This window comes from Cephus cinctus, unplaced genomic scaffold, assembly GCF_000341935.2.
Source record: "Cephus cinctus unplaced genomic scaffold, Ccin1 Ccin1_scaffold0680, whole genome shotgun sequence".
Taxonomy (NCBI): domain Eukaryota; kingdom Metazoa; phylum Arthropoda; class Insecta; order Hymenoptera; family Cephidae; genus Cephus; species Cephus cinctus.
Window position 1 is genome coordinate 150562 of NW_014333305.1, and position 16212 is coordinate 166773.

A 16212-nucleotide genomic window follows, 5' to 3' on the forward strand; every position below is an offset into this window, starting at 1 on the left:
TTTTTTTTCTCTATCAGATTTCATTTTTTATTAAAAAAAAAAAACCTAAAAATCTGTCGCGTGTATTCGATTAACCCTTTTAATGCCAGATTCGTGTAGGCGGTACATGCGAATCCTGCTATCAGTGACGTAAACGAATTGAAACGCACAGGGCCGCCGGATCGACCCATAACAGCTCTCGGAGCTCACCGTCAACCGGGCGACCCTGAATCCGAATGGTCTTAGGATGATCTCACGCGACTAATCGTCCCATGCCACTCCACGAAGACCCAAACCCAGAGAATTCACTCGAGAACACAACCATCGGCAACAAGGCTAAGACCCAGGGACAGCCACGCCATGGCTGCGGGAAATTTTGGTACTAACCCAACTCGCAAGACCCTGGTAACCCACAGACCTCAGACATCCCGCGCCAGCAAGGGCCACTCTGGTGCACTCCACTGCTGTCGGGGTGCATAATAGAGTAGGTCAGTTTGCAGGGTTCGTACCCTAATTATCAGGGAACGGACCCAGGACCCCAGATCGACCCACCTAGTCCAGTCTTTCACCTCATTCACTGCCCACAATCTAGGCTCTTCGGCTACCGAAGGACTTCGACCTCTGGCCATCCGCCTATCGAAAAGGCCAAAGACCCAAGAACCCATTATACTTTTCCGAGGTACTCAACAAGTCTTACCCCTGATGACTCCATCCTCTTTGGTCTTTACTTTTACTTTCTCTACTTCCTCTTTCACGTTGGATTAATAGTCACGTGTTAATTTCGCGTTTTTACTTTCTATCACACCGGTACTCTCGTGAGTTCCTAACTCGCCCATTGATAATTACGTAACGTAGAAGGGAGCATGAAAAACAATGGTAATTATGAAATAAATTATGTTGGCAACTTTTTTTTATATTTAATTTTAATTATACATATCGTGTATCATACATACGTCATAATTTTTATTTCGATAGATCCAATTATACATGATCGTGTCCACTCGATAATATACGGTCATATATAGACACGATTATATATGATTCACAATTGACTCTGTAAATTTAAATCCTGCCAAATTTTCTATCTGATCGTGTCTATCCGATTAGATATGATCATATGTCATTAAATCTAAGGTCGTTAAGATTAAGAATTATATTATTCCAATGCGTACCTAGTATTCTGTATGTATCCACGTGCATGGAGTAATGATGTTATCGTTATACACTAAAAAAAGAAAGGCAATTACAAATGCTTGAATTATTCAGAAAAAAATAAAAGTTTTACGTTTGCCATTTTCAGATGAAAAAACATTACAAGATTTGGAACTATAAAATAAATTGTCATATATTTATATTGGATCATCTTTTCATGTATACATGTATCGTATACATGTTTCGTGTATCTTTTTTCTTAACTCAAGTAAGAATGATAAATTGGCCTGGTAGCTACATGGGTAGAGTGTCACATTCCTCGCTTGAAGCAGCCCAAGAGTTGCAGATTCTAATATTTCAAGAATTAAGTATTTAATATTCAGTGGATATTTTGAGTATTAAAAAAAAACCCCGATATCAAATCATTGGCTGTTTTTAATTTTCCGATACACTTCGGCACAACACACTCGTGTTTCATTTATGACTTATGGACCTTGCGCAGCAAGGGTAGCAGGCTACGGCCAATGGGCAAAGAGGATCGAGCTGATAACTCATAAAAAAGACCCAAAGCATTTTAACACTAAACATACCGACAATTTTTTATAAACGTATTTTTGGCTTTAAAAGGGTCAAATGACCGGTCGATGGTACGATTAGTGTTAAATCCGTAAATGAAACATGAGTGTATAGGTAAAAGAAAAATACCCATTGCCACTATGGCATTCAGAGTATGTTCTAATATTCGACGATTTTATTTAAAATACAGTCCCTTACAACTTACGTTCTCGAATCTTCCGGATGGCCAGGAGTGGGGATACTCGAGCACTGTCATTGGTCGAGAGTACGAGGGAAGGGGAACCTCCACACGATTCAAAGTACGTGATCGGTACTTGGCTTAACTTACATATTACCGCATTAAGTTGTGACGGATTCTATTGTATATATGGATAATAAAATTAATATATTCTCCGTAAATGTTTAGTATAAAGTTGCACTTTTTTAATTATATTTAATTATGACAAACTATGAAAATTTTAAATGATTTGATATAGTATATGTACTGTATAGTGCAATATAGGTCTCATACAATGTTTCGAATCATGTTGGGGTCTTCTTGAGATATCTTGAATTTCTGGTAAAAATGACAAAGTAGTGAAAAACTATAAGATAAATATTATAACATTATCATGCCTAAAAACCACAATTTCCTAGTATTGATTACTATTTTTTTTTACAATTATCCAGTAATTTAATTTTATCTTTAGTGGTATCAATATACGATTTAAGACAGTTAATATTCCTGTGGATGTTTCTCATATTTTAGTCTTTGAATAATCTAAGTAATCCATGTGATAATCCACTAATGGTAGGAAAATACACCGTCTAAAGTCATTAGGTAGACGGTGTATTTTCCTGCCATTCGTGTATTATCACATGGATTACTTAGATTATTCAAAGACTAAAATATGAGAAACATCCACAGGAATATTAACTGTCTTAAATCGTATATTGATACCACTAAAGATAAAATTAAATTACTGGATAATAGTAATAAATAATAATAAATACTAGTAAACTGTAAGTTTTAAGCATGATAACGTCATAATATTTATCTTACAGTTTTTCACTACTTTGTCGATTTTAACAGAAATTCAAGATATCTGCAGAGAACAGCCTAAGTGGGTCGAAACGTTATATGGACTATACGCATCGTCTTTTTTTACTGATTAAACTGTCTGCTGACTGGTCAACACTAACAACACGGAATTTAATAAAATTACCAGCCGACAATTTAACTTATTGGAACTATATGGATGATCTTTTCTCTCGATTTCTCTTTGCAAAACATTATTCATGTGTTTCCTGAAGGTAGCGCTCGAACGTATACATGCATAAGTGTCTATATGCAGTGTGTTGTGTAACAGTGATTTAAACTGTAGCAAAATTTCGCAATACTTAATACTGCTATAGTCTGTTAAACTCTATGCCGTTATTCAGCTTGCGTGAAACCTATAGTCAGTTATTTGACAGATAAACAGTGCGCCGAAAAATAACCAGCCTCAAATTCATATAGTTAAATATTCGTGGTACATGTCACCATATGTGATGTTACACATATTGCCAGTTGACGTGTGTGTAATGATGCACCATATTTGGTAGTAGCCATTCGTCGATGGAAAAAAAAAATGTTCTGCCAATTACGACTATGTAACTGTTAAGTAATTTTCTAAATGTCAATACATTTTTAAAGATCACATGTGTAGCACAGTTTACCTGTAAACTGACGTATGTGCACTGAACCAAATAAAACTGGATAAAATGATATTTATCTCTGGTATAATAAAATGTACCTGTTTAAGAATTGTAGGTAATTAAAAGATCGTATCGGTTGTACCTTGAATACACAAAAGCGATTTAAAAATTTCTGTTCGTTAAAGTAATTACGATTATTAAAATATTTTATTATTATTATATATATATATCTATTAATAATACCTGAAGATATGTAATATTTTTTGGTGGAAATATGTATATTTCCTAAAATAATTATTCCTATATAATACAGTATTAACGTTCGTTCGTAAAATTCAAACGGGTAAATTATTTTTTACGAAATATCTATGTATGTAAAATTACTGTTAATACTAAAATTTAATATAGCAGCTACAGTCGTTGCAAATAAGCACAGCGTTAACATTGGAATTTCCGCAAAAAAAAATTGGTTGCTCGTGAATTCTTTGGTGCATGAGTTCAAGTTGAAACGCTCGATTTTTGTAGAAAAGTTGTGCCATAGTTTCAATAACGTATTTCGAGGACTAATTTATAATCCGTATCATTACAGATTTTTCTGTAACATGAAAGCGATGTCTGGTCCAATTGTCCAATGTCAATCCTGCTTCGATTGGCCAACTTTGTACAACTGTAGGTACATTAGAATAGAACATAATCAACAGGTATATGAAACTAATGTGCGATATTATAATATAAAGTGCGATATTATTTAGAATTAAATTTTTGGGAATTTTATATTGTATTGTATGAAATTACATACGATATATGTATGAATGATAAAATAAATTAAATAATTACATATTTTATGTGATCATATTATATATATGCAAATACAGTGTTGTTTTCAAACATGTCCTCATGTGGTAGAATAATACGAAAATACTCATGGGTGACGTGGTTTAATGAAAATTAAACTAGTGACCTCAGGCTAATTCATTTAACAAACTCTCACGTATACCGATCTGTTACATTCCGCATCTGCGTATGCATATGATTCCCACAGTAATTGTAACGAATTGTAGATAAACTATGCAGCCAGTGTAAAATTACATCGTACATTAATAAGCGTGTCGCCATCGTCGTTTACGTCAAAATCATCATAATGAAATTTTCATACATTGCAGTAACTAAAGTCATCTGCGTGTGTTGTGTAATATAAATTAGAATATATATATATATATATATATAAGTAGGTGCATTCGACGGCAGAAGAATTTCAAAGAAATTATTTAGGTGACGACCCTGAGTCACCAAGTTTTCATCCTGCAGGATATAGGTAAGATTGACGAATCACGTTTGAGTATTTATCTGTAACGTTTCACGTGATCGGTTGATCGTCTCTAAAAATTCTGTACGGTGAAAAGTTGATAAGTGCCAGTAATGAACTGTACTTCCGAAACGCTATAGCTGACTAGGTACGGATGGCACGTGTTCCCGTGTCTTACGCTGGTCGTAAACAGTCGCTACGCGCATGCGCGAGCAGCCGGCCCTCTATACGAATACAAGTAGAAAACCGGCTATCCTTCGCCATGGTGGTGGGCATAACCGCGCGTAACTTGTAATCCTTAGTACGCACGCATGCGCGATATCGCGAGTGAATCGGTGCACAGTTCATGCGCAACAGTCAAGTTGTCTGACATATACACGAGCCTTATCCATGCCACCACTGGCCGCCACATGTCCCGAAGGGCTCACGAAGTCTGCTCGCTCGTAACCAGTCCGAGAGCAGCAGTCGCGACCGTAAGAAGCGCGTTTTCCCGTCTCCCCGAGTCACGATTAGTTTATGTAAATAGTGAAACAACAGAGCAAGATTGTTCAACGAAATAAATGAATTAGATTTCCAAATTCGTGCAAACCCTTTCTCCTGCCTTTCGTTCCCTCGACACATCCACGTACTCGCGAGTGCACTGTTTCTTTCTCCTCTTTCTCCTGCTGCCTCCACTTGCCGTTTCTCCACTCTCTCCGGTTTTTCATCTCTCGATCAAGATCGCCCGACTTGTTTCATTTATATTTAATCAATGTGGTAAGTACATCAAACTCGAACGACGCGGCGACTGTTACGAAGTATTAGTGTTTTTAAATATGTACGCCGGAGCCACGTTAGGACGCATTTTTATATTATTACATGTAGCAGCTGCATTCGCAGTCTGATTATTGTGCGTTCGGAATATTTGCAAGTTGGTGCTTCCGATGTGCATGTTGAGTCGTTGAACAATGTGTCGTTTAATTGGACTGGTTTTCTTTAATATCTTTCTAGCCTTTGCGGCTGACAACAAGGAGGAAGACTCGGTGACAGGATTGTAGGATCACAGTTTTTTCTCCCCGTGAAAAGAAAACAACTGCATCTTGGTGAGAATTCCTTGCAACTGTTTAATACATACTGAAAGGTACGATCTGTAAATGATAATTTTGTATAATTCAATCGTTCTGCACTACTTTTTCGATATTTTATTCTAATAAAAAATTTCACTTCCGCGTAAACGGAGCAGACAAGCTTAATTCGGTCCGGTATTTGACGTGTTTATCAGTATCGGGATTGTTTACAAGTAATTATTATTATTGCGTTATTCTAATGAGATTGAACAAATGACAGAATATATAGTATATTTTAGTAATTTACTCTACTGGGACAAATTCATTCAAAAAACAAATGTAAATATAATATCCATCGATAACAGCATATTTCTTTGATGTAGCATATTTCTTAAAATATTCCACAAAAAAATGTCAAACGTTTTCAGCCAAGAATGTTACAACTAATATCAAAATGATCACGCGCTATCTTGAATCAACAAACGTCAGCGCCTATCTGTCATTGCTAGGTAGACACAGTCATCTTTAAACGTCTATGGAAATTTAAGGAATAAATTAATATTATATTGTAATTTCAATTTTACAATATGATCGGTACTGCAGCTACGTACTTATTTGCTTATATGTATAACAAGTATTAAGGAAAGTGAAGTTACGATAAACTTAATTAAAATAAATGGCCGATTACAGTCTACAGGAAAATTCGTTTTCCAACAATTACAACTAATGAATTTTGCAAAACCATTTTGCTTGGATGATACACGTTTTTTTCTAAAGAATAATACTTTTAAGGGAAACATACATGTTCGGTTAATTGATTACAGAGCCAAGCTAGATTTTTTGTTAAGTAATCTTGAATAAATTAATATATTTTTATTAATGTATAAAGATTCAATTTTTGAGAAAAAGGAATTTGAAAATCTTCGGAGCACGTGTGTACTTGAACAAGACTCCGTTTAATGAATCTCGCTAGAGACTATTATTTTCCAAAAATGCCAATTGGAAACAAATTTTGGATTGATAATTTCACTGAAAGATATTAAAGAACAAAAATTAAAAATTAATTGATAACCTTGCTCCCTATCATGCATACACAAAAAAAGGAAGATTGCGTATTAGCATATGTATGTTAATAATTATGATTGAATAATATTTACAAATTTTGAAAAATATTTTTATATAAGAGTCTTAAACTCAACAATATTATATTTCAAATTCAAATTTCTATCTTCAATCCAGGTTATACTTGATGTGTCCAATAAACAGTGTACATGTACAAAAAAAATGGAGTTTGAGTTCCGGGCGCAAAAAGCCCGAATTTTCAATATTCAATCTTCAAATTGTATGGCAAATATAAAAATTATTCACATATCGACAAACATCAATAGTCATACCTAATGTTTAAATTGGTATACTTCTGCTTAGTTATGATAGACTATGGAATTTCATGATGCCAGGTGTATGATATGTAATTATTAAATGTAATTCACATATGTGGCAAAAATGTATTTGCAGACAAACAAATTATATTCAGTTAATATAATATTGTGAGATTAGATAAATCGGCCATCTGTATTTGAAATTGATCGAAGAATGTTCAAAAGTTATTTGAAATTCGATATCTAAACGTTTTTATTATATGATTATTAAATTTCTTACGTGTTCGTTTGTTTTCAGGAAAAAATGGCAGTACCGAGAAAATGGAAAACCTGCATGTTGGAAAATTTGCTGACTATGTTGACCGTAGCCGGCGTCTTCGGTGGAGTTGCTCTCGGAGTTATTCTGAAAAATGTCAGGGAGACTCCGTGGACCAAACGAGAAATAATGTACATCCAATTCCCGGGTGACATTTTCCTCAGTATGCTGAGTGGCCTCATTTTACCTTTAATCGTATCCAGCATAGTAAGCGCGATCGGTAACTTGGACCTCACTTTGTCAGGTGAGTGCAATAAATTCATAATAGATGATCAAAAAATATATACTTATTAAGTTTTCATTGATAGCTTATCGTCTTCATAATATATAATTAATACTGTAAAACTTCCCCCGAAAGTTTTTTCAACCCCTACAGACCTGTTGGTATAAGTGTACTCCATGCTGGTAAGTAGATTAATATGACATATCGTAACGAAGAAAGTGGGGAAAAAATGGTTTCGACGGGTTTAGGGTTAAATATGAAGGTTCGGAATTTGTGTGTCCTATGTATTTTTATCGGAAAGAAAGGATCTGCGTATGGGTCTGTTAGTACACATGCTTTGAATAAAAATGCATGAACTCGTGTAGGTTGAAATTGCTAGGAAACATCCTGATGGGACAGATAAAAATTTCAGGATAGGACCTCGTGTGTAAATTAAAATCCCCTTGGAGATACTAGTTAGTATGAACAATTACTTGTACTAACGAACAGTTAATTTATACAGCTTCCAATAGTATTATGATATTACGATACTTTCTTTTACTATGTATGTAACTCATGCTTGAACATATTCGTACGATTACTCGTGGCAACAGTAATCTTGAATTTTTATGTATTATCAAATGCACAAATATTGACGAGTTTAACTTTTAATTGATGTGAAAGTAATAAATTGATATGCTGGCTCAGTGGCTAGAGCGTAACACTCGACATTTTGATTATCCTGACGATCGTTGGTTCGAGTCCCACTCGGGGCAGCGCAAACAGACCCAGATAGCATGTGATAATTCCTCGTATATTCTTGAACTTAGACATATACTGCATCTCCGAAATACATACTTCATATTCGTGAAATACATCACGAAAAATTTATCATTACTGAAAGTAATAGTAGTTTGAAAGGATATCTATATAGATAGTCCGAGAATATTTTAGTAATATTTTCATGTGGGAATTTTCAGTCTCAAGATATTCGAGAAAGTCCTGTTTGAATAATCGCAATAAATTTTTTACAAAATAATAATCGCGTAGTAGAGCTCGATCTGATGATGGGTTTTAGCACTATTTTCGCGGGAAAAAAAATTCTGTTGACTAATATACTTACAAGTTACAGGTATATTAGATACAATTAAAATATTAAAAGTATCTATCGGCTTAAATTTCAGATAAGGAAATTCTGTAAATCAGGATGTACATTAGTAATTAACAAACATAATAAAAATTAACAACATAAATCTTAAAAATCTACGCTTTTGAGACTCAGAAAATCGGGCCTAATAGTACTATTACATGATTTTTTTTCATTCTTTTCTCAAAAATTTTGTTTCAACTAAGAATATTATCCTCCACATAAATATTGGTAGAAATAATATAAAACAGTCAAACTGTGGTAGTATTTACAAAAAAATGTTTGTATGATTCGAACAGTAGATACGAAAGAGGCGACGAATCTGCCGCACGTAAGAGAAATTCTCAATTGTAAGATAAATATTTAATAAATCGTAATCCCGTTTGTATATAATAATAAAGTAACATTTTTCAATTAGTTGAAGTTTTATAGAAATTTCAAATAAATTTTGTGACTAAAATATAACGAGTATTGCAAACGAGTACATTTGGCCAGATTAACGAACATCGCGTTAAACGCCACGTAGGATTATAATGTACATATAATTAGAATTTAAAGACAAATATATAATCGATAAAGTTTTATTTTATTAATTTCGTTATGGTCATTCGTCATTGGTCGGTCAATAAAGAATATACATAGTGGAGTCCATCAACTAGCAAGCTAAAGTACTTCGCATATCGAGTTTACGCATTATGACGCGATGCATGTTGAGCAAGAGCGGGCAAAACGAGGGATTTCCCAAAAAATTAGACGTTCTGATAAGGAATCGAACCCAACGCCTACGGACTGCCGAGTCAGAGCACTTAACACTATGCCACCTAACCTATCTACTAGTCACTACTAGCTGCCACGTTCAGCTTGCTGTAACGTTACGTTACAGCATATATATATTATATATTACAACTACATTGATCTACAGTCAGTCCAAATGTCAAATGGCTTAAAATGACAGATAAAAATGCGGAATGCTTAGCACTAACTTTACTGTCTAACTTTACTTTTTTTCCGTCTGTCACGTTAAGCTATTTTACACATGGAGCGACTATATATTATTATGCATATATATATACATATATTTGAAAATAAACATATAAATGCTGCGAGGATTTGGCACGTGGTTTGAGATACGATGAGTAACCGCAACCCGTTGACAAAATACAAAGTTTCGGGGAAACAAATACGCGACGTTTTGGTCTCTTGAATTCCTCCTGAGCGTAGGATCGAAGAATTTCCGGATCGAGACTACCGTTACAGAGTGAGAAGGATAGGGAGATTCATGCTACATAGAATCGTTCAGCTCACCGTACTGCACGCTGAAGGAATTCCAGTAATCTCAAGTAGATCCTCAAGGCACCGAGACACGAAAGATTCGCGAAAAACTGTCGATCCTGTCATTCACAAGATAATCAGAAAGTGCCTGCACACGTGCCGAACGTGGCAACAAGTCTACAATTTGAAATGGTAGGTTTGGCGATTTACTGCGACAGTCCGCTCGACACGATATTCGCCGTTCTAACCGTCAATCGTTGTCTCGCACTTAGCGTGCGACATCTACGAAATCTCTGAGGGTGGTGCCGTCATTGATCGCTAGATGGTGTCACTCGATCCGAGCGCGATGTTACGCGAAAACAATTATCGTAGTTCGGTGGGATGTCTTCGCTACTGCAAATCCTCAACGGATGTTGGTCTAGACGGGATCGCTGATAATAGACTTTTAGCCCGTTATGGACAGGAGACGCGAATTGGCGTTTTTCATTTCTCATATCTCACATGTATCCCGAAAATATGCGGAAACTGAGGTTTGTACAAAAGGGTGAAAGAAGCCTGAAAAATTGTCGGAAAAAAATTTCGCACGAATAACTACTGGTATTGATTTTGATAATAAAGAGACATGTACTTTGTGTGGTTACAATTTTAAGTCGGTCGAACAAGCAGTTTTGGTAGAAACACGTCAACACGGTCAAAAAATGTTCTTTACCTGCGGCTAATATTAAAACCTAAATCTTGTTATGTCAATTCATAAAGTTTTACACTGTAAGTTACGTGATTCGCAAATGATAAGGTTATTGCAGCAAATACAAATTTATATATATTATTTTCATCACAATCGTGCAACTAATTTTCTAAATTTAACAAACTTCAAAAAATCCTACGAGGAACACATTCTCGATACATATGATGTTAAGGAAATGTTAAAAAATGAAAATCGATTTTTTCAGTCTTAGAAACCAGAAATCAAATAAGAATAAAAGAGAGAAAGAAACTAAAACAGACACTTTCTCCTGGTCGGCTCTTCGTATACCTCTAAGGCCCACACGAGATTCAATGCCAGGCCCGTATAGTCCCTCGTAACGTAGTAACGGATTTTGACCACTTTTCCAATACATGTGAGAATATTACCATTTAATACTGCAGCAATCTTACTAAAAGCTCTGTCTGAAAGAAGCCATAGTAATTTGACCATCTTACTGCAGCCAAACTGCAATATGAGTGATCTTGCAAAGTAATACTTGAAAAATATAGTTTCATCATAACATGTCGTGTGGGATACGTTGCCATATCTTATTTTATTCTTTCATTGCTATGCTGCATTCCCGATAACTTTTGATATGTGAAACAAATCTATGTACTTAGCATTGAATAATTGTATAAGAAATATTGACACATTACAAATATGTTATATCCCATTTTTAACTAATAATCCCATAATTTTATGAAATTGCTCGACAATTTAATATATCTACTGGCTAACGTTATTAATTCATCTTGACGAATTTTCAAAAGATATATTTACAAGTAAACATTGATTTTCGTATATTATATCCCCAAGTTATAATTCTAATGTCTTTCAGTTACTTTTCTTTACTTTATATGAACGCAATATATGTAGTACGTGCCAAGAGCATAAATAAAATTGTTAATTTCGATTCTGGGAATTCCTATTTCAAAAATTCAATGCCACATTAACCAGCGACATGACTTTATTGACCCTTCTGTTCACGTCACCCGATACTGCATACCGTGACCGTATATATCACTGATGACCCATACAATTCTTAGTACATTAAATAAAAAAGACATGAGTTACAAGTGAGATAAACTATAGGAATCTCATGAACTTACTACTCTGAAGTGTGGCTTTATCAAATTTACAACGTGATGTTACTTTTTACATTTTCATTGACTAACTTTTACATGTATTACTAAAATTGGCCAAATTAAGCTGATTTTTTTTTTATAACAAGCCAAACAACATAGTCCCTTAATAGTAAAACTGTGGTTGATCCACGATCATGTATAACATTAGTCAGATAATAATTATTATAAAAAGGTCCTTTGATATACTTTTTAAGTTTTCGTAAATTAATTGAAATTATATTTCTTTTCATTCAGGGAAAATCGGAATGCGATCAATTTATTACTATAGCACGACAACTATAACTGCCGTCATTCTTGGGATCATTCTTGTCTTGACGATTCAACCTGGACGTTTATCAGGAACCGCCTTTGAAGCCGATGAAGAGCAAGCGCCAAGTAGAAATGTCACAACAGTTGACACACTGCTGGATTTGGTTCGGTATTTCATTTTTCGTATTATATAAAAATTATGGTGCCCCATGGAAATTAATTTATTTCTACTAGGTATACTAGACGTTCGATGTAGAAAATAAAATTGAGATAATAGTAAAATAGATTGGCAATTTTTTTTTTAATCTAGCCACTTCTTATCAATTTCATAATGCGAAAAATTATTTCCAGAAACATCTTTCCATCGAACCTTGTACAGGCCTGCATTCAGCATGTAAGTATATATCAACGATTTGTGACAAGACAAATATTTCCAGCCGATAATATTTCGGTGGCCAATTGCGCAATGTACGTGCCAATAAATTCTTTCTTGGCAAACTACTGAATGTCGTCTCAATGAAAATTTGATTCTATCAGTAAGATTGCGTTTAATGCAAAATTTTTCATACATAATTATTATGAGAAATTGAAAAGGTAAATTATTAAAGTAACGCCGTAAAAGGAATTATAAAACCGGAGTGGTCAAGTAATTACCGTATCGCGTTATCGTTTGAAAAATGATCTCGAGAATATAACGTAAAACATAGCGAAATATATCTATTCGATAATAAATTATGCTTGCCAAAAAAAAAAAAACTTTCTTCTCAAAATATTAATTGAGCGAACGTATTTTGCGATCAAAGTATTTAAACGGTGATAAAATCGATAAATTTATAAAACTCTTTCCTCGTAATTATTACGTACGACGTTAAACTTTTATCATTTTTTCTGACCGGAACATCAATTGGACATTCAAGGGACTTTATATGTCAAGTTAACCTACATTATCGGTCGTTGTCCGAGTTTCTCGTGCCCAGAGCATGCCAAAGTCTAAGAATCGCAATCAGGGAAAAGAGTTGGGATGTGCAGGTTTCACGGTAAAATATATTTTCTGCGTGATCCTAGAGAGTAACTGTCCAAAATTCGGTCCAGATCGGTCAAACAGTTTGAGCGGTAATAGAGACCTCTACAGAAGGACATTATATTTAATATATGTAGACAATGACAGATAACGTAAGAGACGCGACGGATTTTTTAAATTGACTATAGAAGAGATTATACTTGAAATTAATATATCGTTCTTAAATAAATTTTTATTTCTTTTTTTAGTATCAAACCGACCTGCAACCGCCAAAAAATATGACCGGTGGTAAGTTGATTGCAAACTTCATTCTAATTCTATTAATACTGAAAAACGCTGTAGTCACTCATATTTATTTCACGTCATATGCAATAATAGACACTTGCAATAATTTGATGTTTATAAAAACGCGCCTGTCTATTGTCAGAACTTGTATATATAATTATACATACAATTTTCAAGTTAATTTCCCTATTTAAACAGGTGTAATTTTATATTACACTCGGACACTAATATTAAAAAATATTAAGTTTGAAAAAAAAATAAACCCAGCAATTTTTTGGTTTATTTTAATTCAGCCTTCTTGTTATACGAATATTTTTTTCATAATTATATATATATATATATTTTGCATTCATTTCGCCTGGCAACACGTCAAGCCTCTCCGATGCGCTTGCTCGCGCTTCAATCTGACAGCTGCAAAATATTGGAACCATATGTCGGTGTATAATTTGCGCACTTTATTATTTGTTGGCAATAAACCGTCATACGTATGCTTTAAATATTGCGGGCTAGTAAACAGTAAAAAAAAAAATGCTTGCGGTAAAAAATATGTCTTTATAAGAAAAATTCTTAAATTGAATTCAAATTTGATAACGATTAAAATAATAGGCATTTGTATTATACAGTTAAAAAATTGACGCCCACTTTTTTTTTTCATGTAAATTTACACAAACCGTAACGGTATAGACAGTACAATAATTAAACGTGACAATTTCGTTGATGTTCAATTCTTTTGTAACAGCTGACAGTCTAGTACTTACTTAAACCTGGGTGATAAATAATTGTGAACCTAAAGAAATACAGGCTTTGCTTTGCTTTGCATGTCAAAATCTATGCAGACACAGTACTACCGTAGTGGCTTGGTTTAATTTTGAACACCAGAATTCCAAGATATTGAATTCAGATTATTCCAGTACGAGCCATTAATCAGGAGACATTTTAATAAGAACTCAAAAGCTACGACGTTTATTGCTTTTCGCTTCTTTTCCCACATGAAGTAACCAAGCGTTTACGATACACGAAATATCATTAACAATTGCTTTGCCTTGGATATGCTTTAATAATCAGTGTAATTGCAAGGACGTAAGAAATAAGACTTATTTTTTTTTTTACTGTTATTAATATACATACATATTTGCTTGTGTTATTACAGTCGATGGAGTATACGACTATGACATAAAAAAGAAGTATAACAATGGAACAAATACTCTTGGTCTTGTGATCTTCGGCATTATTCTTGGTATTACCCTTGCGAAAATGGGGGAACCGGGCAAACCTCTTCTGCACTTCTTCAACTCCTTAGCCGATGCCATGATGATCATAACCTCATGGGTTATTTGGTATGACATTCGCACAATAATCATATTCAATATTGTATTTAAGTTATCCGGTGAATTCAAAAAGATATCACAGGAAAGAGAGTTTCATGAACGTCTTAAAAATCTTAGGAAAGAACTGTACAAAATTATTGAGCTGGCAATAGTTGCTATTAACACTAATCGTACAATCGACCGGTCGTTCGATCGTTTTGGAGCCAAAATACATTTAAAAAATTATCGGTACGGTTGTTGTTAGGATTCAAAAATAATTATTAATCATCGATAATGCTTACTATTACCATATCGTATTGAGTATTCAGGTAGTTACTATGTGTCATAGTGACTATAAAACTTCAATAGCGATTACTATTGAAAATGAAACAAGGTATCCGAGCATAGTTAATATTTCAAATAATTTAATGCTAAGCCCCGTTATAGTATAGAAATTTGAAAATCTTCCACCTTTGTAATACGACGCTGAAGAAAGAAAGTGACAATTCAGTATGTAAAGTTAGACGATATTATTCTTCAATCATATTATACAGTAAAACGGTATAATACGATTGACGTGTAATATAAAGAAATAACATTGTTTTTATTCCTTCAGGATTTCGCCGATTGGTGTGATGTTTTTGGTCACCGCGAAATTATTAGAAATCGGTAATCTGGGAGCCATCGTTGGTAAACTTGGATTTTACTTTTTGACCGTTCTCCTGGGTTTGATACTGCACGGGTTTGGTACACTGTCCATCATCTACTTTATCTGCACCAGAGAGCTGCCATTTAAAGTTATTGGCCAACTGGGACAGGTCATGGTTACAGCTTTCGGAACTGCTTCAAGGTCAGGATGCATAATAATCTAATTAATAACCAGAGATACAGTCGATGGCCACGCAGTGATCAGTGTAGGCTGATCGTGCAAATTCCATTGCTGGTACTATCGATCGTCAAATATTATAATATTGGATCTTTCGTTCACAGTTCCGCCACACTGCCTATCACACTTCAGTGTTTAGACAGTATGGGGATGGATCCTAGAATAACAAGGTTTGTGGTTCCAATTGGTGCAACGATCAACATGGACGGAACGGCGCTTTACGAAGCTGTTGCCGCCATTTTTATTGCACAAGTACGTGGCATTGAACTCTCGTTCATCAATGTCATCGCGATCAGGTAACCATGGAAATTAATTTATGGTAATAACGTTTTCCCATTCCCTGTTACGTAATTATGTACGTCAAAAGTCAGTCGGAATATTTGCTCTTAGCCTCCATATTATTGAATCTTCAGATACGAAATTACTCGACTTTTGGAAGTATCCCTCGTGTAATTGCTATAGGAATAAATGAATGGCTTTGTGCATAAATCGATCCCGATTGAACTTACAGGCAACTTATCT

At 34.5% G+C, this 16212-nt stretch overlaps 2 protein-coding genes across 5 annotated transcripts; one reads left to right on the forward strand and one right to left on the reverse strand.

Moving 5' to 3' along the window:
• Nucleotides 1-889: 889 nt before the first annotated feature.
• Nucleotides 890-10215, reverse strand: LOC112494625. The gene is made up of 3 exons (XM_025086910.1): nucleotides 10086-10215; nucleotides 1913-2063; nucleotides 890-1480 (listed from the first exon to the last, which is right to left on the reverse strand). The coding sequence occupies exons 1-3, from the start codon at nucleotides 10176-10178 to the stop codon at nucleotides 1347-1349; spliced, it is 378 nt and encodes a 125-aa protein (XP_024942678.1). The 5' UTR covers nucleotides 10179-10215; the 3' UTR covers nucleotides 890-1346.
• Nucleotides 4963-15986, forward strand: LOC107269636 (excitatory amino acid transporter 1; the record flags this gene model as incomplete). 4 transcript variants are annotated; one of them, XM_015743725.2, is given in 9 exon segments in its annotated part: nucleotides 4963-5446; nucleotides 5681-5810; nucleotides 7414-7675; nucleotides 12177-12360; nucleotides 12543-12585; nucleotides 13461-13500; nucleotides 14648-14834; nucleotides 15421-15654; nucleotides 15795-15986. In XM_015743725.2, coding segments are annotated over 7 exon segments (1136 nt in total), but the record flags the coding sequence as incomplete, so codon positions are not given.
• Between the last annotated feature and the right edge of the window lie 226 nt (nucleotides 15987-16212).